General features: G+C 40.0%; 2 protein-coding genes and 1 long non-coding RNA gene across 3 annotated transcripts; 2 read left to right on the top strand and 1 right to left on the bottom strand.

The window, feature by feature from the left end:
* Positions 1-3: 3 nt before the first annotated feature.
* On the top strand, positions 4-874 carry LOC123964204 (protocadherin gamma-A4-like; the record flags this gene model as incomplete). The annotated part of the gene is made up of 1 exon (XM_046041298.1): positions 4-874. A coding segment is annotated over one exon (696 nt), but the record flags the coding sequence as incomplete, so codon positions are not given.
* A 2760-nt stretch (positions 875-3634) lies between these two features.
* LOC123964205 lies at positions 3635-5193 on the bottom strand. Its single transcript, XR_006823366.1, has 2 exons — positions 4855-5193; positions 3635-4476 (listed from the first exon to the last, which is right to left on the bottom strand). It is a non-coding gene; the product is annotated as an uncharacterized LOC123964205 (long non-coding RNA).
* Positions 5194-10100: 4907 nt separating this feature from the next.
* On the top strand, positions 10101-12260 carry LOC123964206 (protocadherin gamma-C5-like; the record flags this gene model as incomplete). The annotated part of the gene is made up of 1 exon (XM_046041299.1): positions 10101-12260. A coding segment is annotated over exon 1 (2160 nt), but the record flags the coding sequence as incomplete, so codon positions are not given.
* Positions 12261-12268: the final 8 nt, after the last annotated feature.

Genomic DNA, 12268 nt, shown 5'->3' with positions numbered 1-12268 from the left:
TATCTGGTCACTAAAGTGGTGGCTGTTGATGTGGACTCTGGACAGAATGCCTGGCTCTCCTATAAACTGCAGAAAGCCACAGACAGGGCGCTGTTTGAAGTGGGCTTACAGAATGGAGAAATAAGAACTATCCGCCAAGTGACTGATAAAGATGCTGTGAAACAAAGACTGACTGTTATAGTGGAGGACAACGGGCAGCCCTCTCGTTCAGCTACAGTCATTGTTAACGTGGCGGTGGCGGACAGCTTCCCTGAAGTGCTGTCGGAGTTCACTGACTTTACACACGACAAGGAGTACAATGACAACCTGACTTTTTACTTAGTGCTGGCTTTGGCTGTAGTTTCCTTCCTCTTCATCACGTGTTTAGTGGTTATTATATCAGTGAAAATCTACAGATGGAGACGCGAGCGCCTGTTTTACAAATCCAGTGGGAATCTTCCTGTTATTCCGTATTACCCGCCCCTTTACGCAGACGTAGGAGGTACCGGTACGTTGAAACAGGCGTTCAGTTACGAGGTGTACGGAACTACTGACTCCAGGAAGAGCGATATAAAGTGCTCCCGACCCTTCAGTCAGAGTACTCTGAGTGTTGACCATAATGCTACCAGGACAGTGTCAAGGCATAAAACAGAGTCAGAGAACATGTTCACAGAGGTGAGATCAGCTGCATCATTAAAATGTTGTTTTTTTTCTTGTTGATGTTTTTTTGTAATCAGTACTTCAGTTCAGTATATCCACTGCTCATCCATTATTTGGATGGTAGTGGTAATATCTACTATAAGTATTCAATGAAATGTCTACTTCAGACATCAGATTCTTATTGTGGTAAAAGTAGTCAACAAGTATTTCGTCTCTTTATCTTGTGCGGGTTTGGGTTTAGTGGGATAATGATCATTTGATAGTAGGCTATATGGAACATCTGATCTTTCACTGTTTCAGCAAGTATCATCACTGGATTTTCATGTTGTTTCATGCCCCTTTCTACTGGACCATCTTTGCCACCCCCTAAAAGAAGAAAGAAATTAAATGTTTTTAGATACTGAGTTAAACAGAAAATATTACTAAAATGATACATACGTCTTGTTCTCCCATTTTTGCTTCTCACTCAGTAGTCAAAATGCATTCATTAATGTTCTAAATTAGTATTGCACAAACTCCAACACTGATGTTGACTCTCTAGCATGTGTTGTACAAAGGCTATGCCAGATACTAATTTTTGCTTTATGACACTTCATCCTTCCTCATGTATTGACATATTCTTTGCTGCTTTCCCCTACTTTACATTCTTTTGTCTTCATATTGTTTAATTTTTCATATAACACTGGCAATTATATGCAACATCTTGCATTGAAACATGATTTTATATGCAGACAAGCCAAGTAAAAATGTGTTAAGTTACCTATTTTTGGATCCCTTTCCACTTGGACAGACTGACTTACAGCATGCCTGATCAGAGAGCATCATGATTACCTGCAGAAGTACAGAAGCTACAATGAAAAACATCATTGTGGGCTTCATCCCTGCTAAAGCAACGCTACAGATTGCTCCCACATAGAAACACACAACCACACAGTGCACTACTTTTTCACTGACCTAGTTCCCTTCATAACATGGTGCAGCCATAGGCACACACTGAGAGAACAGAGCAGGGATGGATGAAGGCAAACCATAAGAAAAAGAGTTAATGTAAATCAATAAAAAATGCAAAGGATGACATAATAATTTTGATTAACAGGTTTAAAATGTGGAATGTTGGAACAGTTTCTACTGGTGATGGGAAGATTGAGAACAAGGGAGAGAAGCAGTGTGATGGAGAGGAAGAGAGAGGAAGCGGGGGAGGGGAAGAGGCACGTGGTAGCCGGCACCTTCCATCCCTGTGCAGCATTCGTGTTAGTGATGCACGGCAGCCATTTTGATCTGCAGCCCTCTTTGTCTGCTGAAATAGGGGGCTCAGGGAAGTCTTACGTGTGAAACAGTTTTGTCAGGCTGCAAATACTGTAAAGGACACAAACAATGAGAGATGTTTCTTTATAAAAAAAAATAATGGAATGGAAGACGAGAGAGAGATCTACACTGGTTATATAACAAATGACAAGGGGATGTCAGAATTCAGGGCAGAGACTGAATGTGAACTATGTGAAATCTAGCTGTCCACAAAGTCTGTAAGCTAATAGTTTTAATGAGCATTATATAAGCTAATACACACAGTAAGTTCCACAGTAACAGACTAGATTTGCTACCTCCTTTATGTGTCTCCACCTGTGAGGGTTTATATTGTATATGTTGAAAATGAAAGTGGTGTGTTGTGTTTTAAAAGTGACAGTGACTGGGAACACAATATCCAAGTTATTATAATGATGCCTGTAGTGAGTGAAAATACAGGCACTTGTGTTTGATGTCTGTTATATTTTCAATTTAGTGAACGTAACACTTGTCTTTAGATAAAGGCCACAAAAAGCATTATATAAAGATCCAGCTTGATGTGTGAGTGATGACTAAACACTTGTATCATGTGGTTGAGTACAGCCTGTGAGAAGTTGTTTGCTCAGTTTTGTCCAGTATCAACAGGAAGCATTAGATCATCTAGTGTTTGTGTGTAGTCTGGTCGCCCTGGGTGGTGTATGTGTTTTAGTAGTAAAGTCTGCATGATGTTCAGGGTGTGTGCATGTGAAACTAGAAACTACAAGGCTTACATAGGTTAATGGTGGTAACCCCCATATCCGCTGGAAGCAGTCTGTCATCATTATTAGCCCACATCTGTGTCAGGTTTACCTGTTTCAGCTGTGTTGAAACCATTATGTCTCATTTTCTCAGGTTTGTTAGAGGTGAAGGTTTTTACTGAGTACCATAAATTCTTTCGGCCAATGTCTTCATAGGGGTCAAAGATCACAGAAATGTCTTTGCAAGCAGCTAAATGGTTCAGTCTGTTTTTTACCCTATACACCTCTTTTATCTTTCTCTTTTTTAAGAAACCTACCTTGGAGCTGTTTTCATTCATTTTGGATCTTACACAAAGCCCCAGTCATCAGTTTGCTCATCTTGTTACTGACCACAAAACTATAAGCACGTGCAGAAGCTCCTGGTTCCCACAGGCCCAAACTCTTGTTTAAGTGTCCCTCCTTCCAAGCCAAACTGTCTGGTGAGCAGCTGTGTGCCCATGTGTATGCCGGTGGGGCTCAGCAACACGCTGTGCACTGTGTGTGTTTGGGGATGTGGTTAATGTTTGGACTATAACCCCTCATTGTATTTTTGTTTACAAAATATCCCAGATATATGAGTTATAAGGGACATTGTGTGTGTGTGTATCTTTAATATACTGAGCATGATAGCAACAAAAAAAACTTTAACATAGCTCCAGTGCATAATACTTTCTCCACTTGATGACTGCTGCTGCCTGTCCCTCTGGAACTGTTGTTTTGTTGTTTTATACAAAAGGGAGCATTTAAGCTTGTAAAGGATAGGGGCCAAGCATTTTGAAAGCATCTCCAAACTAAAGCTTCAAGCTTCTCTCCTGTAAGCATCCATACTGCTCAGGTGACAAGAACACAACAAAGTTATGTAGCAGACCCCGACTTTGTCTTTCACTGTGGAAGAAGTAAATTTTCTTTTGGAAGGACAAGCATTAAAGAACATATTCTGTGTGCAACATTTATTGATACATTGAATGGTCAAACATGTAGAGATAGAAAATATATTGATTATTATGATACAGATCACAATTTTACTGTGTATTCCTCAGGTGCATTAGATTGATGGCAGGACAATACCTGATGGTTTGTGCACAATGTTTATTTTCAAGGAACCTGAAGAGAATACAAGTAAGGACGTGCATAGTATAATTATCTATACCTTTCTTTGCATGAAGTCAGGTAAATTAGACATATGTTTGCTTAAGAACACACAAAATATGCTGTCTTTGGATGTGTGTTGGTGTCCCAGAGGTGGAAGTGTGGAGTTCTGTACTGGCTGGTTCTCTGAGGAGGATTACACCAGGGATTTACCCAGAATAGTGTAATATAGGGCAATGGCAAAGTTGTGTCAAGCACACAAAGACTTACCACTTATAGATCATCCACATAGGCTTTACTAAAATATAGGCTATTCTCAAAGGTCACATTCCTCAGTGTCAGGGTACGGCATTAATGTATGTGTGTGTGTGAAGCCTAGCCTTCTAGGAGATTAAAGATGTAGTGCATTATAATTATTATGCCATTGTACTTACACTGACTTCCATGTAATTATCATGGATTATGTTCACTGCATTATTATATTGTATCCTAAGTGAGCAATTGGAATAACTATTTGTTTAGCAAATTGTCATTTACTCAATCACTGTAGTTAACACTGTGTAAGATTGTAGCTAAAAGTGGATGTGCGCTGTTCAGCAGTCATTCTTGGTTTCCAACAGTCTTCCTTTTTCCTCCTGATCTCATTTTCTGCATCTCTCCCCTCCCCCTCTCCAGCTGCACCGCTCTGCTGCAAAGAGAGAAAGGGAGAGGGACATTGCTCAGTGTAGGACATTTTGTTCAGTCTATAAAAAGTCATTATACGCCATATGGTGTCATTTCAACCCTGTGTAGGTCGCAATGTTCATGACAAGTAGAAATATCTCACTTTTCAGCCATTTATCAAGAGATTCTTTATTACCCAGTTTGTTACTTTGTTTGAACAACATATCATCAGTGTAGTGTGTCTGTCTGAGCATTGCTTCCTTCCTTTCCTCTGCCCTCCTCTTAATCCTCCATGTTGTTTTTGAAGCTCTTTTTTTTTGCCACCATTGCCAGCTCACATGAAGCAGGGTGGGATGCGAGCAAGCGAGGTGAGATGTGTTACCATAGCAACAAGCTGACTCACTGGCAGGACTGTACCATTCTTCATTGAACCTCAGGGGTACCAGCACCAGATGCAGCCTCTGAGCTCTGACGGCTCCCAGCATTTGGTGATACTGTGAGGACAGGAGACGCCCCTGTTTTCGTAAATAGCTGCAGCATCCTCAGAATTGGCGTGGCTGATGATGGAGAAAGGGGAGGGGGAGAGGGTGATCATGGCTGCTTTTGATATTTCTTCTGATGGATGCTACTCTGTTTGTTTTGCCTTCCCCTGTTTCAGCAAACCTATGTCCATGATGCATGTATTGACTAAGATTAACCAATTTCTTTTTAATTTCTTTGTTTTCATTATATGAAAAGAACAACAACCTTTGGGTTTTGTTTTCTTGTTGCTTATTCTCCCAGTTGTCCTGTTTATTTTGGATTTGTGTGTCTTTTGAACCAACACTGATTTTGTGTTTTTATTTAAAATGTGTTCATGTGTACAAACAAAAGGTATATTACCTACAGTTTAAGATTTAAACTAAAGTACACAGGTCTTATAAAAAAGCAATTGCTGCTTTACTTTGCCTAAGAAGCTTGCATTTTCCCTCACAAAGACACTCATACACACATCAGCTGTGACAAACACAGGGTCACAGAGCAAAGAATCTCATTAATAAGGCATGGATTCATCTCAGGGCATCGCCTTGAGGCCCCCTGCTGTTGCTATTAGGGTAGTGGCTTTGTGCAGCAGTGCAGTATTTTGGTTGTGAGTCATACAATGGTGGTGTTAGCATGGTTTCAAGTCTTCAATTTCCTCTGCAGTGACTGTGTTAGTGTTTTGGTGTAGGCTGAAGTGTTTGTACTGTACCAAAGGATGTTTATGCTTCAGTTTGAAAGGGGAATTGATTGTTGTACCCAGTTTCTATTGTATATAATCTAACATAACAAAGTATTTAGTGACTGCTGTGGAAAATGGTTCACAAAACCATGACTGGATATATTTTTGGTAAAGCAGCCAAGGTGACCTGCAACTTTGCACTGTGTAGTGCCATTCTTTATCCAAAGAGTTACAGCTACTGCCAGTCTTTATCAACATTTTATTTTGTTTCATCATAATTATCATCCCTCTTACAAGGACAGCAATGCTACAACAAAGTTTCATTCCTCTCTCTCTGTCTCTCCCTCACTAACTAATTCATACACACACAAACACACTCATATTGCTTTGTTCCCCAATTTTATGTATGAGTTTGATACTTTTGTTTGACACTTAGCATATTTCATTCTTTCATCAATTAAGGTTATGACCCATTCCTGATTCAGTATTGTTTGAACATACAGCTCTATTTGTTATATTACCATTATAACACATAAAATAATTGTATCATACTTTTGTATTTGTTTTTCTTTCTTGCTTTCTGATGATCAATAAGCCACAAGAGTTTTCTCATTCTTTTTATTTTGTTTGTGTATGTGCTGATGGGTGCTTAATCTTATCATCATTACACTGACTGGAGGCTGATACAGATCAAACAACACATAATTGTTTCCACATTTTGAAACATTATTAGCTAATGTTAACATACATCATCCTGTTTTTGTCCAATCATGAGAGACAATTTATCCTCAACAGAAATCAACAGAAATGACACACACTATGAATCACTACACAAAATCACAACTCCATTTGTTGTCAGCCACGCGCTAAGTAGGATGGTTGCTGTACTTCCCAAAACCAGACTCTGTATGCTGACCACCAGTCTAACTGACATCCTTTCTCTCTTGTTTTTCTCTTTCATGTGTCCCTCTTGTTGCCTGGTGCGTCTTCCTGTTTCCTCCCTGACTCCTGTTAAATCCTGACTCACCAAACAAGGTAAGAAATAGTTTTCATCTATATTGTTCACAGCCATTAAACACATACAAAACATATATGATTAAACAAGCAGCACCGATTACTGATTCACTGAGAACTGAAGATCCTACTCTAGATCGCCACGCAGTGACACAATTTAACACATATCCTATAAAATATAGAGGTGATGCGTGTCCAAACATTACACATGCATCAAGCAGTTTATCAGATTTTCCACCAGTAACACATATCTCACAAAATATCTATCACCACTGATGGCTGCTTCAGTCAGGCATTGATAACAGGACCTATTTTTGACAACAGATCAAGTGTGACAGTGTGAGTGGCTTGATGCTAAAAATATGATGCATTGTGTTTTATCTGGCTGGGCTGTTACACTGAATTACACTTATTATCACATGGACCTACTTTACAATCTATACTGTAGATTAGTGGGGAATTTAATTGTAATACCTTTCTCTGGGTATTAAATGATAAATTACACTTTAATCTCAAAATATTTTGAGCATTTCAGCATTTTTTTTTTCCTTTGTAAAGACCCTGTTTTTCAAGGTACCAAAGTACATTACATTTGACCACATGCTGAATAAGTTGGACATCTCTCTCCACTAACAGGCTTATGTGGTTTAAGTATTAGCAGGGAAAAACAGCTGTTAAAGTAACTTGTGCCTGAAAGAAGTACTGTACCAGCACTTAGTCCATCATTAAGCATGACATTATAGTCGTTAAATAAAAGAAAGCACAAAGCAGTGGGTAAAGAAAGTACAACACAAGTAAAAGTTTAAAAAAAAGCAGTCTATGTGACACAAATATAGTATGTTAAGAGCACATTATAAGTCTAACTATAGTACTCTAACATAATAGAGGAGACTGATTAAAACTTAGTCAGGGGGTAAATAAAGATCAAAGTGTTTATTCAACTCTATGGTCATTTTTGATGCTGTAATTTTATTGTATGGTGTTCTTCATATGCTCAGTTTTTAGTTTAAGTACACATAGTTAGTTGCTGTTGAACTGTATTGCATTATGCATAGAGGTGTGTCTGTTTTTCATCCTGCCCCATTTATATAAATTGAGGGGACAAAATAATAGAAACACTTGTCAGTATAACATAATACAATTCAACAGCACCCAAAGTGATGTATCAGTTGAATCAACACCTCTCTTTTTTTATATATTATAACCTTCACACAATGTATTGCAGGGCTGTTGTATCAGACTGCATTAGTTTTAGCTAGGTGCAACTGAGTGTATTTATAACTGAGGTACACAAATACTAGAAAAATATAATAGACACCATACAGCTTTAAAACATGCCATACAACTGATTTGACACACAAACATCTAACAGAGTAGTCTTAAGAAAACCTAAACATTCTGTATGTTGGGTCGTATTTATAGATGGAATGTTGTGTTTCATTGCTTAAGACGAACTGACACTGAATGATTAGAAAAAAAGCTTTTTTTTCTAATCATTCAGTGTCAATTCATCTGATACAGGTTAGGGTAATTAAAAGTATGCATTAACTGTATAATCATTATCATGTTGAACGATGACTGTATGGGGTGTGGAACAGTGGTTAGCACTGTCATCTCACGACAAGTTCAAATCTGGCTAGATGGGTCCTTTTTGGTGAAGTGTGCATGCTCCCCTTTGTCTGTGTGAGTGTAAATCTGCTTGATGTTGATGTGTGTTAGCCACCTGACCAGGGTGTACCCTGCCTCCTGTCCTGTGCGGGCGGGATAGGATCCCGCCCGCACAGGATAAGTGGGTATAGAAAATAGATGAATGGGTAGATTGGATGGAGATAAAATATCAGTAGTAAGGTTTGGTAAAAAGGTCTATTCTACTTCAACACTTTGTACTGTAGTTCAACACCTGATAGTGAACGCATGCAATATCTTAACATGAAATGTAAAGTGTGAATAAAATGCATGTGTTTCCACTTTGTATATATTTTTTTGATGCCTACAAATATCAGCCCTGGAAATAACATACTGGGCTAGTAGCAAAATAGCATCAAATTCACTTTATACATACTATAACACACCATAAGTATATTATTGTAAGTATACAGATAGCATAATAATATGTTTTTATAATATACAAACTTGATTATAAGTGTGACAATATATTCTTGAGCTTATTTTACTCTGTATTCACCTTCATTATTTTCATTTCCTGTGTTTACAGCAGTGAAATTTTATTAGATGTGCTTCTGGCAGATCTACTCTATTTATTCAGTATAAAAAAATTGTGAGGAGGTTGGGATTTTGTTTTCCTGGCTGGCTGCTGTCTTCAGTGAGAGCCTGTGAGGCTGGCTGCCTCTCAGCATGCAGCAGCAGCAGTTGGCCGCCTGTGTGGCGCTGTCCACATTTGTGGTGCTGAAATCAGCACCAGCGCTCTCCCCTCCCTCTCGCTGTCTCTCTTGCTGCCTCTCTACATCTCCCTCTGTCGCCCACCTCCGTTTAGAGCAGATGACTATGATCAATACTCATTTCCTGAGTTTATTTTTCGTATTAATTTATATATATTGTAATGGATTATTTCACCACTCGTATATAAGCGTATAATGCCTGTTGCCAGCGGAGGGATAGTGCATAATTAGAGAGAGAATTAGAGAGAGAGAGGGAGACCGGGAGTAAATGCCTCCCTACACCATCTGCGCTTCCCCTCCCTTTTCGTTTGCTCTACAGACCTCCATACGGGTATTTTCGTTGGCTGCTGACAGAATTATTTATCCGAGGCTTGTGGAGAGCTGTGAAGATGTAATGACGTATGCAGGCTGCATTGGCTTTCTCTGGCCACAGGAAGGCAACGAAGAGCCTTGTCAACCACAAAGGCATGTGCATGCATGCAGGTACATAAAGACAAGAGGACAGATGGATGAACACAAAACATTATATGAGTTATCATATAATGATCAGTCTTCAGTTATTTGTACTAACTCATCTATTATCTACTACTTTCAAAGATAATTATTTTATAATATAGTCTACATATATATATATTTGAGAAATTAAATACACATTTTAAATCGTTGCAGTTGATGGTGAGGCTGTTTAATGAATTGTGTAATAATATTTCATATTATAAATCTCAATCACCCGGAAAATTTTTATATGGATCTTACTTTTACGTCACTACTCTGTAGACATTTACTGATGCCACGATTGGTGGAAATGGGTATTCTCCATCCACCAATGACATGCAGAGCTGTACAAAGAGATCTACTCCCTCTCGCCTAGTAGCTTTGGCGTCTTAGCCATTACAATGATCTGCACAGGAGGAGAGGGATGCATATGCAGACATAAAGCATGACTGTCACTGTTATGTATGAGGACGCATCGACATTGGATCATAGACCTTATATACATAATCAGTTAAGAAGTTTGAGTCGGAGTGAAAAGATATGGGATTTATGGAACGAGGAATAATGTGGAAGAAACTGCCTGTCTTGCAGGTGATTTTGTGGTGGCATCATTTCTTTCTCTTGTGGAGTACAATAGACGGACAGACTCGCTACAGCATCCCGGAGGAACTGAAACAGGGCTCTGTGGTAGGAAATCTAGCCAAAGATTTGGGTTTGGTTGTTTCTGAACTATATCAACGTAAATTGCGGATAACGTCGGAGGCTGGTAAGCAGTATTTTAGTATAGACTTGGGGAAGGGAGAACTGGTGGTGATTGATAGGATAGATAGAGAGGAGCTATGCGGACAAAGACCGTCGTGTTTGTTGCCTTTGGAACTAGTTATAGACAACCCTCTACAGTTACATAGAGTTGAAATTGAAATACAGGATACAAACGATAATTCTCCTAGTTTTGTTACTAAGGAGAAAGTGGTGAAAATTGCAGAGCTGGTAAATCCAGGCGCGCGGTTTCCTTTGGAAAGTGCACAGGATTCCGATGTCGGCACTAATTCTGTACGCTCTTACCTCATAAGCAAAAATGATAATTTCAAATTGACTGTTAAAAACCACAAGGATGGAAGAAAAATCCCTGAACTGGTCCTCGAAAAACCACTTGATCGAGAAAAGCTGCCTGTACATAATCTGATCCTCACTGCTGTAGATGGAGGAGATCCGGTGCGCTCAGGGACATCTGAAATTACAGTTATAGTACTTGATATTAATGATAATGCGCCACAGTTTGAGAGACAGGTATATGAGGCTAATGTCAGCGAAAAGGCAACACCTGGAACTGATATATTGCATGTTAAAGCTACAGATGCAGACGAAGGACTAAACGGAGTAATTGAATATTTTTTTGCAGAGCAAACTACAGATCTGATTTTATCGTTGTTTGACATTGAACCTTCTACTGGAGCTATTGTTGTCAAAGGAATTTTAGACCATGAAACTAACTCCTTTCATAGATTTGACATAACTGCCAAAGACAAAGGTAATCCTGAGATGGATGGGCATTGTGGTGTCGAAATTAAAATAGTTGACATTAACGACAATGTTCCTGAAATAATTGTGACGTCCTTAACAACACCTGTTCCAGAAGATTCCGCAACCGGAACAGTTATTGCATTGATAAGTGCAAAAGACCCAGATTCGGGTGACAACGGAAAGGTTACGTTGAGGGTGTCTTCCAAATCCCCGTTCAGGTTAAATCCCTCGTTCTCTAACCATTACTCATTGGTGACAAATGGGCCACTTGACCGTGAAAGAAATGGCCAGTATAGTGTCACAATAAGTGCTACTGATTCTGGAAAACCTCCATTATCGAGTGAAAAAGTAATACTTGTTGAATTGTTAGACGTAAATGACAACCCACCCGTTTTCTCCCATCCTTCTTATGTCGTTTATGTAAAAGAGAACAATGCTCCTGGGAAGATTTTGTGCTCAGTTTCAGCAAGTGATCCTGATATGGATGCCAACGCGAAGGTCTCCTACTCCATCTTGGACTCTAAAGTGCAGGACGTGTCTGTCTCATCTTATGTTTACATTAACTCAGATAACGGCAGCATCTACAGCATGCACTCGTTTGACTATGAGAAACTGAAGGTGTTTCAGATTCAGGTTCAGGCAAAGGACCAGGGCTCTCCGTCTCTCAGCAGCAACGCCACCGTCCATGTTTTTATCCTGGACCAGAACGACAATGCCCCCGCTGTTATTTACCCCTCCTCCGCTGCCCTGGGCTCCCTCTCTCACCAGAGGATGCCCCGCTCCGCTAAAGCGGGTCACCTGGTCACAAAGGTGACGGCCGTGGACGCTGACTCGGGCCATAACGCCTGGATCTCCTACAGACTGGCGGAGGCCACAGACGCCTCTCTGTTCACTGTCAATCTGTACACAGGGGAGGTGAGGACTAAACGCGCTGCATCCGAGCAGGACGACTCCTCTCAGAGGCTGCTTATAGAGATCAAGGACGACGGGGAACCGGTCCAGTCCTCCACCGTCACGGTGTCCATCCTGCTGGAGGACGGCCTCCATGAGCCCATCTTAGACCTCCGACAGAAAGCGGCCGAGCCCAGCAAGAAAACTGGGAGAATCACCCTTTATCTGATTCTCTCTCTGGCCTCGGTGTCCGTGCTGTCTCTGCTGACTTTTCTCATCTTAGCGGTTAAATG

Source organism: Micropterus dolomieu, unplaced genomic scaffold (assembly GCF_021292245.1).
Source record: "Micropterus dolomieu isolate WLL.071019.BEF.003 ecotype Adirondacks unplaced genomic scaffold, ASM2129224v1 contig_1165, whole genome shotgun sequence".
In the NCBI taxonomy this organism is placed as follows: domain Eukaryota; kingdom Metazoa; phylum Chordata; class Actinopteri; order Centrarchiformes; family Centrarchidae; genus Micropterus; species Micropterus dolomieu.
This window is presented reverse-complemented; position numbering and strand designations above follow the sequence as displayed.